This window comes from Pristis pectinata, chromosome 28, assembly GCF_009764475.1.
Source record: "Pristis pectinata isolate sPriPec2 chromosome 28, sPriPec2.1.pri, whole genome shotgun sequence".
Classification (NCBI taxonomy): domain Eukaryota; kingdom Metazoa; phylum Chordata; class Chondrichthyes; order Rhinopristiformes; family Pristidae; genus Pristis; species Pristis pectinata.
In genome coordinates, this window is record NC_067432.1 from 16,089,263 (window position 1) to 16,102,715 (window position 13,453).

Sequence of the window (13,453 nt, forward strand, 5' to 3'; positions counted from 1 at the left end):
AGCAGTTTTTGGCACATATCTTTTGGAAATTATTTTTTATGAAGCTAAGTTAATTATTCTCTTCTTGAGATCAAAGCTTTTCCCACTTCCCCAAAGGTATTTGTGGGAAATTTAGAGAATTTGCACTATTTCAGAGGGGAGTGTAATTTGAGAATGAGAAAGCTTGGGGTAGAATTTCACCTTTGGTCAAGCATAATGTGTAAAGGGTATTGGTCAGTGACTGTATTCCTTTCATGTGATTCTGTTCCAATACTGCAGGTGAATCAGATGTCATTAGCAGTGTAAAGCAGGTGACAAATACTCTAGCAGTTGTTTAATACAAACAGCCAAATGCAAATTCCTATTCCATTGTCTCCTGCAGTGTTCCATATGTTGTAATAGCTATTCCATTGGGGATATAGCTGAAGGGTCATGAAATATTCCAGAGTTTGGCTTGCCTAAACTGGAACAATGTTTGCTTTCTGCATTATTTACCAGCTAGTCTGAAAATATTCTTGCAGTAATTGCTCGAGTCCTGAGTTACAATTTGAATAAGATACAGCAATTTAAGATCATTCAGACAGATTGGTCCCTCTGTGCCGTTATAATTCTGTGATTAAGTGCCCAGCAAGGCCATCTGTCCTTGCCCCAACAAAATCCCTGAGCCAAATAGAAAAATGTGCTTTGCTACACCTGTCCACTTAACAAACAGACTGACTTGCAGCGATCATGATCTGTCTTAGTGGTCTGTCGGGGGAGTTAGTGGACACTCTGAACACACAGCTAGAAAGGAATAGGTAAGAGCTGATTTGAGATAATGGGAGAATAAGGTAAGTAGTTGATTCCCAAAGCTGTATTAACATTCAATAAGTCAAGTTGACCCAATAACTAATTTATTTCCAAAATGATTGCCTAGTAATTCTTGCACACCCCAAATGCTCGAAATGGACATTGCAGTGGTATGCTAACAAGTGCTTTGGTCATGGGCCCAGCACTACAGATCGTGGGGTCTTCTAAGGCCTTGATTGCTTCTGGGACAGTCTAACCTAGCTTCATTCCCTGTGCAATGTTGCTTTGATGTCTTTCTGTATATGACTGATGCAGAAATTATGTAAGGCTTGACAGGATGAATTACTCCAGGATGTACCAGGTTGAATGTCGAGAGTAAGTTGAAACAGCCTGAAAATGATCATTTTCGATCCTGATTAATTTCCAGTTACATAATTCTGGAAAAAAAAGACACATTACACTATTAAATTTCTGGGCCTTTGTTGTAAGTAGAATCTGTGGATTATGACAAGTAGAAGTACGACTAGTAAAGCGACAAATGTTGGCACGGTAACTGGTTCCATTACAAATGCTCAGGAGCCAAAAGGATGTATTTAAATGATTTTTTTTGTGCATGAAAGTTTAATGAGGAGCTATTTATTTGGAATTCTCATCCTCCAGGTTATTGTGATGAAGCGAACTCTAGGAGTTGGCTACGCTGCAGTTGACAATCCCATCTTCTACAAACCCAACACTTCAATGCTGCTTGGTGATGCAAAGAAGACATGTGACGCTCTGCAGAGCAAGATTCGGGAAATGGGAAATTAAACATCGAGACAAAAATGTTACACTGAATAAATCAATTCACTTCCAGAATTCAATGGTTTGAAGATGACAGAAACAAAAAGAATGCATAATCCAGAGGAAATATGAAAATAAATATTTTACTGTATTATTTGCATTCAGGTTATCTGTTTATTATTTGTATTGCTTTTTTTTTGGAAGTTCCAGTCAGGGGACTTGCATCAAATCACAATGATCTAATTCTAGATTTCATCAATAAATACTGACATAGTAAGGAAGGGTACTTGATGGTTGGCATGGACAAGGTGGGCTGAAGGGCCTGTTTCTTTGTCTATGACTCTATAACAATTATCTATGTACTACTGAACTTCTGTTCCTCATTTGGATTTTTCATTTCTAGATTTTTTAATCAAATATTTTAGTTTTATTTAGGAAAAAATTGGCGGAATGAATTAAAATGAGGGTGAATGAAAAGGAACTTTCACACAAAGCTGATCAAAAAGCTTTCCCAATCTGCTTTAATTGTCTTTTATTGCTAAATGCTTTAAATCCAGTGTTTTTTGGGATAGATGGAATTAAAGATTTTGTCTTAAGTCATTTTTTATATTCCCCAAACAATCAGGAATGAAATCCATATCGGAATCAAGTTCTATCTTCTAGATTAGAACATAAACAGAATGCCCTGGGTATCCACAAACCTGCCCAGCCATTCAGTAAGGTCATGTCTGATCTGCCCACTGTTTAGAATCCCATGTAGTTTCTGTGTCAGCCCTGAAAATTGGCATAGAGAATTCTAAAAAAACAATCACAACTCTCTGAAAAGAAATCCTTCCTCCTATTTTAATGAGAAACCATTCTTGTGACACAATCCCCTCTGGTTCTATACTGACCTACTCAGGGGATGATGGCACCTATGTAGTAACCCACCTCAAAATCATGATTCTTACAAATTCCAGAAAGGGATGCCCATTCGAGTTGGAGGCAATAGATGCTGTATGACCAAGCTGAAGGTAGGATGAAGGTGTTAGTGAATGGGAGGGTAAAGGTTACAGACAAAGCAAGAATGCTAGGAGGGAAACTCAATAGTTGTAGCAGAAAGATATCAGCAATAATATTAACAACCATCATTTGTGTGACCAGCCTACTGATGGTATCCCTCAGGAAGATGCCAGCTCTTTAATTATTGATGCGAACAAATTAGTTTACAAAAATAACATTGGATAAAAGATGCTTAATAAATGCATGTATTTATGATCTCAAGATGCCTCAAATGACATTTAAATACTTTTTAAGTGTAGATCCATTTGTAATGTTCACAGCAAGCTCCTACGTACAGCAATGTGATAATGTCCAGATAATCTGTCTTTTTTTAGTGATGGCAATTTGAAGGTTAAGCATTGGCCAGAATACCAGGGATGGCTCATCTGCTTTCCCTCACTATAGAAACATGGGATCTTTTACATCCACCTGAGATGGTGTCTTAGCTTACTGTTTGCATGTTGGCACACTTCACAGTGCTGTTCTCTCACTTCTGCACTGGAGTGTCAACCTAGATTTTTGTATTCTGGTCTCTGGAATGAGATTTGAACTAATTACCTTTTAGGCATTCGATGCAAGAATGATTTTAATTGAGCCATGGCTGATGCTTATTGGTAGGTAAGTCTCTTAAAACATGTTCTGTTTCTGAATAAGTTCAAAATTTCAGTAACAAATGTTAAATTACAGTATGGCCTTTCGCATTCATGTGACTTTAGCATAAGACTAAATTATATAAAAGACAGTTTTATTGTTGTTAACCTTTGGTGTTGATATTAGCAATGTAAACTGAATATGACTGATATTAGCTTCATTCTATAAAGTATGAATAGAAAGAAGTTGCTGTTAATTTATTTTAAATTATGGGACAGATTTATTAGAGATTTCAATGGCATTTGAAGGAGAAAATGTCACTTTGGGAAGGCCTTCAATAGAAGTGAATTGTGACGATAGTTCTCTATATTAGCAGAATCAGAACATAATGTAACTAGATGGGGGTAGGAAAATAATGTCAAAATAAGCTGAGAATAATGAATTGAAAAGGAATAGAATTATACATTTGTACTTAAGTTGGCTTTTGGAACAAGTAACAATAATCACTTTTAATTGTAAATGGATATCTTGAACAGACTTTGAAAACGTGCTTCCATTTTGTACTTTCAATGTGAATGAGCAATTGCTAATTATAGAAAAGTTCTATATCAATATTTTCTATTGTCATCATTATGCCTTAAGCCAAAGGGAGTTTTGTGGAGTATAGATAGTCTTGATGATTGTTTTAGCTCAAAGGAGCCTCATTTCATGAAAGGATAAATGGAGGATTAAATATGACTAATAACATAATCCAACATCCAAAGCCAAGCAGATGGTCCATGTTGTTCAACATTATTTAATTCCATGACTCACCAGTGCAATTATTTTACATTTGGGTTCTGTTTAAAATTAAAATGGTCTGGAGTTTGCAGTTAAATACAACAGTGTGGCTGTTGATGCTTACCATTACTAAAACAAAAAGTTAATTGATTAACAAGGACATCTGCTTCATAATGTGGCTAAACTGTTTCCCTTGGTGGGTGAGTCTAGGACTAAAGGGCACAGTCTTAGAATTAGAGGGTACCCGTTTAGAACAGAAATGAGGAGAAATTTCCTTAGCCAAAGGGTCATGGATTTATGGAATTCTTTGCCACATACAGTTGTGGAGGCCTGATCATTGGGGGTGTTTAAGGAGGAGATTGTTAGGTATCTAATTAGTCAAGGTATCAAGATGTATGGGGATAAGGCCGGAAATTGGGGCTAGATAGGAATAGTTTAGCTCATGGAGCAGACTCAATGGGCTGAATGGCCTACTTCTGCTCCTTTGTCTTATGATAATAGAGGCTTTTCTGTAACAGTCTTTCTTAGTTCACCAGGATCAAGGATGACTTGCTTCCAGTACAGTCCTTAGGAGACTGTCAGTGTGGGCACTACATACTCTTCCACAGACAGGATATGAGGTATCTAATCAGATGGGGGTCAAGTAGTTTGTGAGGTGGCATGCCCCTTCCACTTTTTACACAGGGTTTTTGTGTGCTTCTGATCCATGGACTTGAGTCAGTGTCATCCTGAATGCTCTTTATGTACTTTGAGTGATCAGGGGCCAGAAGCTCCCAAGAGTCAGAGGGAATACTACATTTTTCCCCGAGGAGAATTTGAGAGCATCCTTGAATCCCTTCCTCAAGTCTTCCAATGTAGCTTGGAATAATGCGTTTGTTTTGGGAACCTAGTGTCGATTAACGTAGCCTGCCCAATAGCTGATTAAGTGAAATTAGGTCCTGGAGCTGTTGGGTTGCTTCTCCTTCCGATGGATTTGGACAATACTGTGGAGTGGGGGCAGTGATATTATATCAATGCCTTGAGGTGCCTGTTGAAAGTCGTTGAAGAAAGGATAACTGACACCCAGTAGACCATGAATTTTGTCGGGTTTGAGGTCTTGATTTCAACATCCCTGTCAGTCAGTCGGAGGCTGTGCTGACACACTGAAGGCGATGGTTTCGGTGTTGATGGCTGCCTTCGCTGAGAGGTGGCTCTGTGTTTTCCAGGATCTCCCCGTTAACTTTTATTATTGAAGGATAGTGTTGTACTGCAGGAGGAGTTTGGTAGTGGACCTTTTGTCTTGTGGATGTTGAGCATGAGATCCATACTCTATTTATGCTTCAGACTATGAAATAGTGGTTGGTCTCCAAACGTGCAGATGCAGGCTCTCTGTGCACTGCAGTTTGATTACTGAGTTTAAGGATATTTTAATGTCTCAATTAGACAATTGGCACTAAAACACATGGAACAGTTTACATAATGAATGCACACTAAACTTGCCATAAAAATGTCGGTTTGAAGTAGAAATAGACTTTTAACAATGTGATGAACATTATTTACTGCTAACCAACCGCCTTGGCACTTTTAAAGGTGTGAAGTCTCTTTCCTTTGTATTTTTACATTGGAGATTTGTCTTGAAAATTAAACTGTCTATTTGTTTTATGTATCCTCCTGCCAAAATCTAATTTTTCTTTCCCCTTCAATGGACTGAGTCTTCCTCGGGTTCACTCAGCCATTTGAACCCTAGGGAGATCGCCTTGTGGTTCCTTCCTCAGAATCTGAGACTCTATTTCAGTGGAGTACAATAGTATCATTTAAGAAGCACTTGGATGGATAGGTACATGCAGGAGCAGGGTTTAGAAGGATATGGGTCAAAAGCAGGAAATTGGGACCAGCTGGGTGGGCACTGTGGTCAGCGTAGACTCGTTGGGCCGAAAGGCCTGTGTCTGTGCTGTATTGCTCTGACTTGATTCTGGGCTTGAGGATAAGGTAGACGGGGTGGGGGGGGGGGGGGCGGCAGCGCAGTTTTTTGAATTATTTTTAATGCCTTTTTTTTAATATAACGTTTTAAAATTTCCAATTATTTCTTTTACTTTTAATAGCTTTAAATGTCTCTGAATACCAAGGACATTTAAACAAAAAAAGCAACTATTAAAATTCTTCAGTTTTCATAGCAGATAAAGCCCCATCCCCAGCTTTGTCGGTTCTCAAGTGTATAAGAGGAAGGCCTTGCTGCATCATGCCACCTGGGACCACTTGCCATCGAGACCACACCACTGGACTTGACAGTATAGAAGGCTAGCAAGGTTATCTGTACCTGGTCGTCCAGGTAAGTGCAGATGTGGGACTACAGGATGTTCCAGTTCAGTACTATCTGGCCCTTAAGTTTGCTTTTATGTACTTGATTTAGCATTTAATATTCAGCTTCCAGACTCCCTAATGAGAGTGCTGGGTTGAAATGCAATTGTAATTACGAAAAGTTCTTGGGGGGGATGAATCTAATAGGCAGGCTTTCACCCCTCTGTAAAGTCATATAAATGGTACAAAGGAGGAAGGTTGTTATGGTTTGGGGAAAATTTGCAAGATGACCTACTTGAAAGCTGCAGCTATACAACTTTACAATATCATGGAGGCATGTTCCTTGACCACAATACACTCACTGCTCCGCTTGTATAGAGCAGGAAGAAATGAATCAAAAAGCAAAAGCTGCAGATGGTGAAATCTGAAATAAGGATGGAAAATGCTGGTTCAGTTGACTAGACAGCAGCTGTGGAGAGAGAAACGGTTCATGAATTCTCATGAAAAGTCATATAACCACTTATCTCCCTCTGTATTTGCTGCCTGATCCATTGAGCATTAACAGCATTTATGATTTTTATTTCTATGAACAAATCAATTTTTACTTCTGCTTGAAGAAAACGTGACAGTAAAACTGTAGTGAAATAAAAACATCACTGCAAAGAGAGCAGAGGGGTTAATGTTTTGGGTAGAAAAGTGTAGATTTATAAGGGTTCAAAGAATTAAAAAATACAACTGTATGCACTTGAACTTATCCTTCAGATACTGACCTCTGTCAGGGGGAGGTTTTTCACCCAGAGAGTGGTTGGTGCATGGAATGCACTGCCTGGGGTGGTGGTGGAGGCCAACACATTGGACAGGTTCAAGAGTTTGTTGGATAGGCATATGGACGAATGTGAGACAGAGGGATATGCGGGAGGAAAGTGTTAGATAGTGTGAGGGTGGTTTGATGGACGGCACAACATGGTGGGCTGAAGGGCCTATTTTGTGCTGTGTGGTTCTATGGTTCTGTCTTCCCATCTTTTTTAAAAAAACTTTTTGTGAAAATGATTCTGTTAATACAAGGGCTGAGAAACCAACTAAATTGTTTTATACTCTCCAATTATGTGGTACTGTGAGCAACATTTTTCTTCAAATCAATCTATGGTGCTGAACACCGGGGCCATCTGCAATGTGTAACCAATAAATCTGGGTAATAAATCTAGCTCAACAATTCAAAAATCAGTAGTGCTAAAAGTCAAAGTAACCACTTTTTCCGTAAATGCTTTTATCAACATGTTGCTTCATCAAGTAATTAAAGATAAACAGCTATGCTAAACTACAAAGCATTAACAATTAAGTGGTCAGTGAAAGAAAAATATCTTTCATTCTAATCTATTTCAACCATTGATTAGAATGTATATGAACCAAATTCCGAAGAAAATTAGTACAATGCCAGGCCAAGGAAATCTGCCCATCCTATTTAACAACATAATATTTTTACCATACAAGTGTCATCTTTAATGTCAACCAATTATTCTGTAATGCATCATGCACATTAATAAATAAATGTGCATGGTGCACAATTAATAAAAAAAAAGCCTTTCAATGCATGTCTAACTCTATTGACTTCAGTTAGATAAAACCTTCACTCTGAAGCCAGATGAAAAACTGTTGTTGCTTTTTAATCATTACCACTTGCATGGTTTTTTTTAAAGCTGCAGGGAAAGAAAAAGATTCTCTAGGCCCCAGTGGCACTAATCCAAGTTGGCAGTCCTGAGACATTATGGCTCCAAATCCTCAACCTGAAATACTGTCAGGCCTCTGGCCCCAGTCCAACCTGCATATCTTCAGACAATAAGATTCCAGATTTGATGAAGAGTATGTGCTGGCCCTGGTTGCTACAATCCTCCAAGATCCCGAATGGAAGCAAGAAGCATTCCTGGCATGGCTACTTCCAGAAATCCCTCTTGGTTTGTTTCTGCTCCATTGCCAATCCATAATTGACTAACTCTATCACCAGCTGCAACTTGGTGGTTCTTATTTTGATTCAAACTCCCATCAAAAGCAATAACAATTTTTTCAGCCTTCTGCACTCTCCAAAAAATGCCATCACAATAGTGTAATTTGAGGACAACCTGTATAAATCACGCATGCATCTCAAAATCTTTTTCCTCCGTCTTTATAGTAAAATCTTATGAGTAATTAGGAGGCAACCAATAATTTTTTTAAATATTCAGAACTAGAGAACAATACAGGCCCTTCGGCCCACCATGTTGTGCCGACCAAACCACTCCTAAGACTATCTAACCCCTTCCTCCCACATATCCCTCTATTTTAAATTCCATATGCTTATCTAACAATCTCTTGAACTTGACCAACGTATCAGCCTCCACCACCACCCCAGGCAGCGCATTCCATGCACCAACCACTCTCTGGGTGAAAAACCTCCCTCTCTGACATCTCCCTTGAACTCCCCACCCACTACCTTTAAAGCCATGCCCTCTTGTATTGAGCATTGGTGCCCTGGGAAAGAGGCACTGGCTGTCCACTCTATCTATTCCTCTTAATATTTTGTATACCTCTAAATATTCACCTGCATTTTGTTATTTTGTACTGAATTTAGTTGTAAAAATAAGTAAGGCTTAAGTTTAAGAACTAAGGATAAGCATATCTCATAAGCACTTTTCAATGTAGTGTAAAAGATGTCTTTAATTTCTGCTAAAGAAAACATGAGTTTAAGTGTAATTTGCTGTTGTGTAAAAGGAAAAAGTTATTTTGGTACATATATTTTTGTTTTTCTTCACCAATGATCTATCATTGACCAATGTTTCTCTTGTGCTTAATGCCATATGCTCACTCCTGTAAATGAGCCCTCTGTTTTCTTTAAACCAGACAATAAGTGATAATCCCCAAAGATTGAATTTAAATCTGCTACACGCTCTGAAGACCATGGGAAGGAAATCACAGAGGGCTGTAACAAGTGCTGCTCATGGTTTAATAATAAAAAAAGTTTCTAGCTTTTATAATTTTGTAATGTGACAGATATTCCTTTCCATTCCTCCAGTTTGATTTATCACAGTCCATAGAGAAAATATGTGAGCCTAGAAATTGAATTGGTTAGTACCCATTTTTCTAGGTAGCAACTGCAAAATCTGATTTCACCCAGAACAGACCATGCTAGCAATCATTTCCAGGTGAAATTGTATCAGTTGTGAAATTGAATTGGTACGTATGTCTACCATTTATGTTGGTGGCCATGACCTTTTCATGGCATCAGACCTAATGTCATCACATGCTCCAAAGTAAATTGGAGCAGGCTTAATATGAGTCACTTAACAGTCTTGGTCCAACTGGTTTGCCATGCAAGTCTGTTGCTTCTCTGGATATTTAGAAAGGACAGTCTGCTGATGGAGGGTGGCCTCGCAGGATGGCTTTGAACTGACTGCGGGCTGCTCAGACATCTTCCAATGTTCACCGACAGTTGTTACGAACCAGCAACAAAAGAAACACACCGAGTCATGTGTAAGTGTTTAAAAACTATTTTATTAATAACTACTTATGATAATAAGAAAAATAAAAGTAAAAATGTTAGAATGTTAGAAGTAAAAATGTTAAATCTTAAACATTAAACCCAAAAACTAAACTCGAAGTGTGTGTGTGGCAAATTCCCAAACTCCAAGTCCAGGAATATTTCTCAAAGTTCAGTTCAGCAAACCGTAAGGTGAAACATGAGCAAAGGCTTCTTCAACAACCACCGTTGACTGAAGACGAAACATAGAGAGAAAGTAGAGAGTAATTATGAAATCCAAAAGATCCACTTTGGAACCCAAATGACACCTCAGTGTTTTCTTTGCAGTGACCACTCCACCGCATCTTCCTCACCCCGAAAGGCACTCGAATCGTGGCTGTCCACACAAATACCTGTTTCCTTCTACAGGTCAACAACAAAGTGAACTCCACTGCTTTGTTCCGAAGTATCTGCCACCCCAAAAGGCATCCGAGATGTGGCCATCCACACAAATACCTGTTTCCCTCTACGGGTTAACGACAAAGTGGACTCCACCGGATTACTCCAAAAATCCATACCCTCCCCCTCCCCCTCCCAACTGCTTCAAAAACGTCATTACATCCTTTATCTTCTGTTGTCGCAACCACGCCAATACACACACACACCACCACTATGCTCTATCTTAAAGGGACATTCACCAATAGTAACCTAGTCTGTAAGACAGTGCTTAAAATGATAACTGGTGTTTCTTCCTCCACTAAGTTACTGAGATAGTCCATGCCTCAATAGTGATGCTGCTGATGTAGATGCAACTGGACACTTGGGCTATAATGGGGACCTCTGGGCAGCAGGCAAATGTGCTGATCAATGAAAACCATGGTCCCAGAAAGTCTTTGTGGATGCCATATTCTGCCTTGGCCCCTTTGATGGAAATGCATTTATGGGCTCAGATGATCTAAACCTGCCATCATTATCTGACTTTGGTGAGGGAAAACCCTCAGCCACATTCTCATGCCTGGACAGTTTGCTCTGTGATGATCAGCATCATGATTTTTAAGCTCTTGCCACACAACTTTCCAAGTGGCTACATCAGATATTTCTGCTCAACACTCCACTAGAGCAAGAATCCACTCATCCAATTCTCAAAGAAATTATGTTGTTAATGTCAATTTCAGTGAAGGGAAAATGATAGTTTGGTGCTGGGATTTACTAGCATTGCTGCTTCACAGGAGTGCAGCTAGCCGTAAATTGCACTTGTGCTAATAAGGGCTCCACTAAAGGCTCCACTGGAGCTTTTCATGAAATTGTGGATCACAAGAATTTGCTTGTGTTGAATGCCATGATTCATACACATCCCCATCCTGAGAGTGTCTGCACTGTTGGATGACAGAAGAGCTGGATCTTCGGGGACAAAGGGAAATAATTGCCCTTGAGGTACTGCAATGAAGATTCACCAGATTGATTCCTGGGATGGGGGAGGGAGGGACATGATCTGTCCTATGCACTTTCTTCTGTTTAGAAGAATGATTACTGATCTCATTAAAATTAATAATTATGCAGCACATAATAACAATTTAGCATACCTGTTGACAGCAGCGAGTGCCAAAAGAAAAGCAGCTGGGAGACCCAGAACCTGAAGTCCATGAAGAAGCGTGTGAAGAGCAGTAGGAATGGGAGGAAGGCAATGGGTACTGGGGATGTTACTACTCAGAAGCCAAAGCTCTTCTCCATGTTGAGTGGAGATGGGAGGCATTAGACAGAAGGGATAAAAAGGGAGTCTGTGATGAAGCTGATTCCCTATGGAGGGCAAAATAATGACCCATGATATAAGCCAAATGACACTCTTCACATTCTAAACATTACCTCCAACAGTGTACACCAGTGGTCTCCTGGGAGAGGATGGAACCCCAACAGAAAAGAAATTTAAGCAGGAGTTAATCTGAGTGCCATGTTCTGCTACTAACCCCATTTCCTTTGATGTCTGAAGTGTGTGTCATTTATGTAGTAATTGATAGTTGTTCTCCAAGCCAGCAGAGATCATAGGTGCTTTTGGTGCCTATTTTGTGTCACTGCTTTGATTTTTGGAAGATGGCATTTTGGTTGATCCCCAAAAATGACTATTTGCAGATGTGCACTGAACAGGCTTGAAGAAGATAAACAAGCTTTGTAAAGAATGAAACTCTGTCTACGTTTTTTTATGTTAAGATGTAACAATTCCCTTGATATCCAAAAGTTCAGTCCTCAATGGCAGACCCCTTATTTTGATAATGTAACATCATCCCTGGCTCTACCCTGTCAAGCTAAATGAGAATGTTAGACATTATAATGTGATCATTTCTACATAGTACAGAGGTCAGATCAGGTCCCTCCCTCCCTTATCCCAGGAATCAATCTGGTGAATCTTCAATACCATACCTCAATTGCAACTATTTCCTTCCTTGGGTAGAGAGACTAGATTTGTACACAATATTTCAACTATAGTCTCAACAATATAATTGCAGAAAGCCATCTTAAATCCCATATTCAAATTCTTGTGTGATAAAGGCCAATGTATGGTTTGCTTTCCTAATTGTTGCTGTACTCACATTAACTAGCACAAATTGGTGTTTTGTTCCCTCTAAACAACATAATCTTGCAATCTCTCACCACATCCTCTTGTGAAGGTCCAACAGCACTGAACATAACATACAAATGAATCTTTACTCCAATTGCTTAAATGGCTGGCAACAACATCTCTGCATTTCCTGATAAGTGGCACCTTTCTTAAGGAACTCTGACTTTTGCCTTTCAAGGGGTGATGTCCTTCTTTGCTGCACAGCAAAGTAGCAGGAGCTTTGTGCGATTAGGTGAGGTCCTGATGGTAATCAATGAAGTCCAGCTTTAAATCTTTTTTTTCTGGGTGCAAACACCATTTTGCCATTTTAAACTGGACTTTGGCTAATTTTGCAATTTTTTTGCAGCAACTCAATTGGGTGTTAGTGCCAAAGATGACCACATTTTAGAGCACCAATTACTAGACCAATTTCTTGTTGAGTGTATTAGAACTAGCCTTGCCCATCTTGCAATGAAATCTTTTGAATCATTCCATGGGATTGCTGAAGAGTTACCTTATCAAGAATTAATTGTGCATTTAAAGATGTCAGTGAAATAATTTGCTTATAATGCAATATTAAAATTACAGAGTACTGCATTTTAAAGATTTGAGTGCCCAGATTGTGTGCTCAAATCTTTAACATGTTCATGTGCTGTCACTGTGACTTAATAATCAATAAAAGTGCAGATGATCTAATTGGATGCAAACCACTGTTTGGAGTTTGCCTTTTGACGAGGGGAAAGTCACTTTCCAAGACAGCTTAAAAACTTGCATCAGCTTAAGGAGGTAAATGCACCAGTAGCTTGGTGGTTACGTTACTGGACAAAATGGTCCGGGGACAGGAGTTCAAATCCCACCACTGCAGCTGGGGAATTTAATTCCATTTAATGAAATAAATCTGGAGTATGCCAGTAATGGTGACTATGAATTCTCGTAAAACAAAACATCTGGTTCTCCAATGCCTCTTAGCAATGAATATCTGGCACCCTTACCTAGTGTGGGCCCATTTTTGATTCCTGACCTGCAGCAACATAAGAGTCTGTGGGTACGACAGCTAACTGTCCCTCTGAAATGTCCAATCAAGCCACTTGTGACTTTGCTCAAGGGCAAACAGAGATTGACAACAAATACTG

The 13,453-nt window shown here is 39.3% G+C and overlaps 1 protein-coding gene across 1 annotated transcript in view; it reads left to right on the forward strand.

Annotated features, from left to right (window-relative positions):
- LOC127584113 (NAD(P) transhydrogenase, mitochondrial-like) overlaps positions 1-1,699 on the forward strand; it is a 59,328-nt gene extending 57,629 nt beyond the window's left edge. The window contains exon 22 of the mRNA XM_052040692.1: positions 1,429-1,699. Coding sequence (XP_051896652.1) covers positions 1,429-1,575 — 147 coding nt within the window. The 3' untranslated portion in view covers positions 1,576-1,699. The remainder of the gene's footprint in view (positions 1-1,428) is intronic.
- Positions 1,700-13,453: the final 11,754 nt, after the last annotated feature.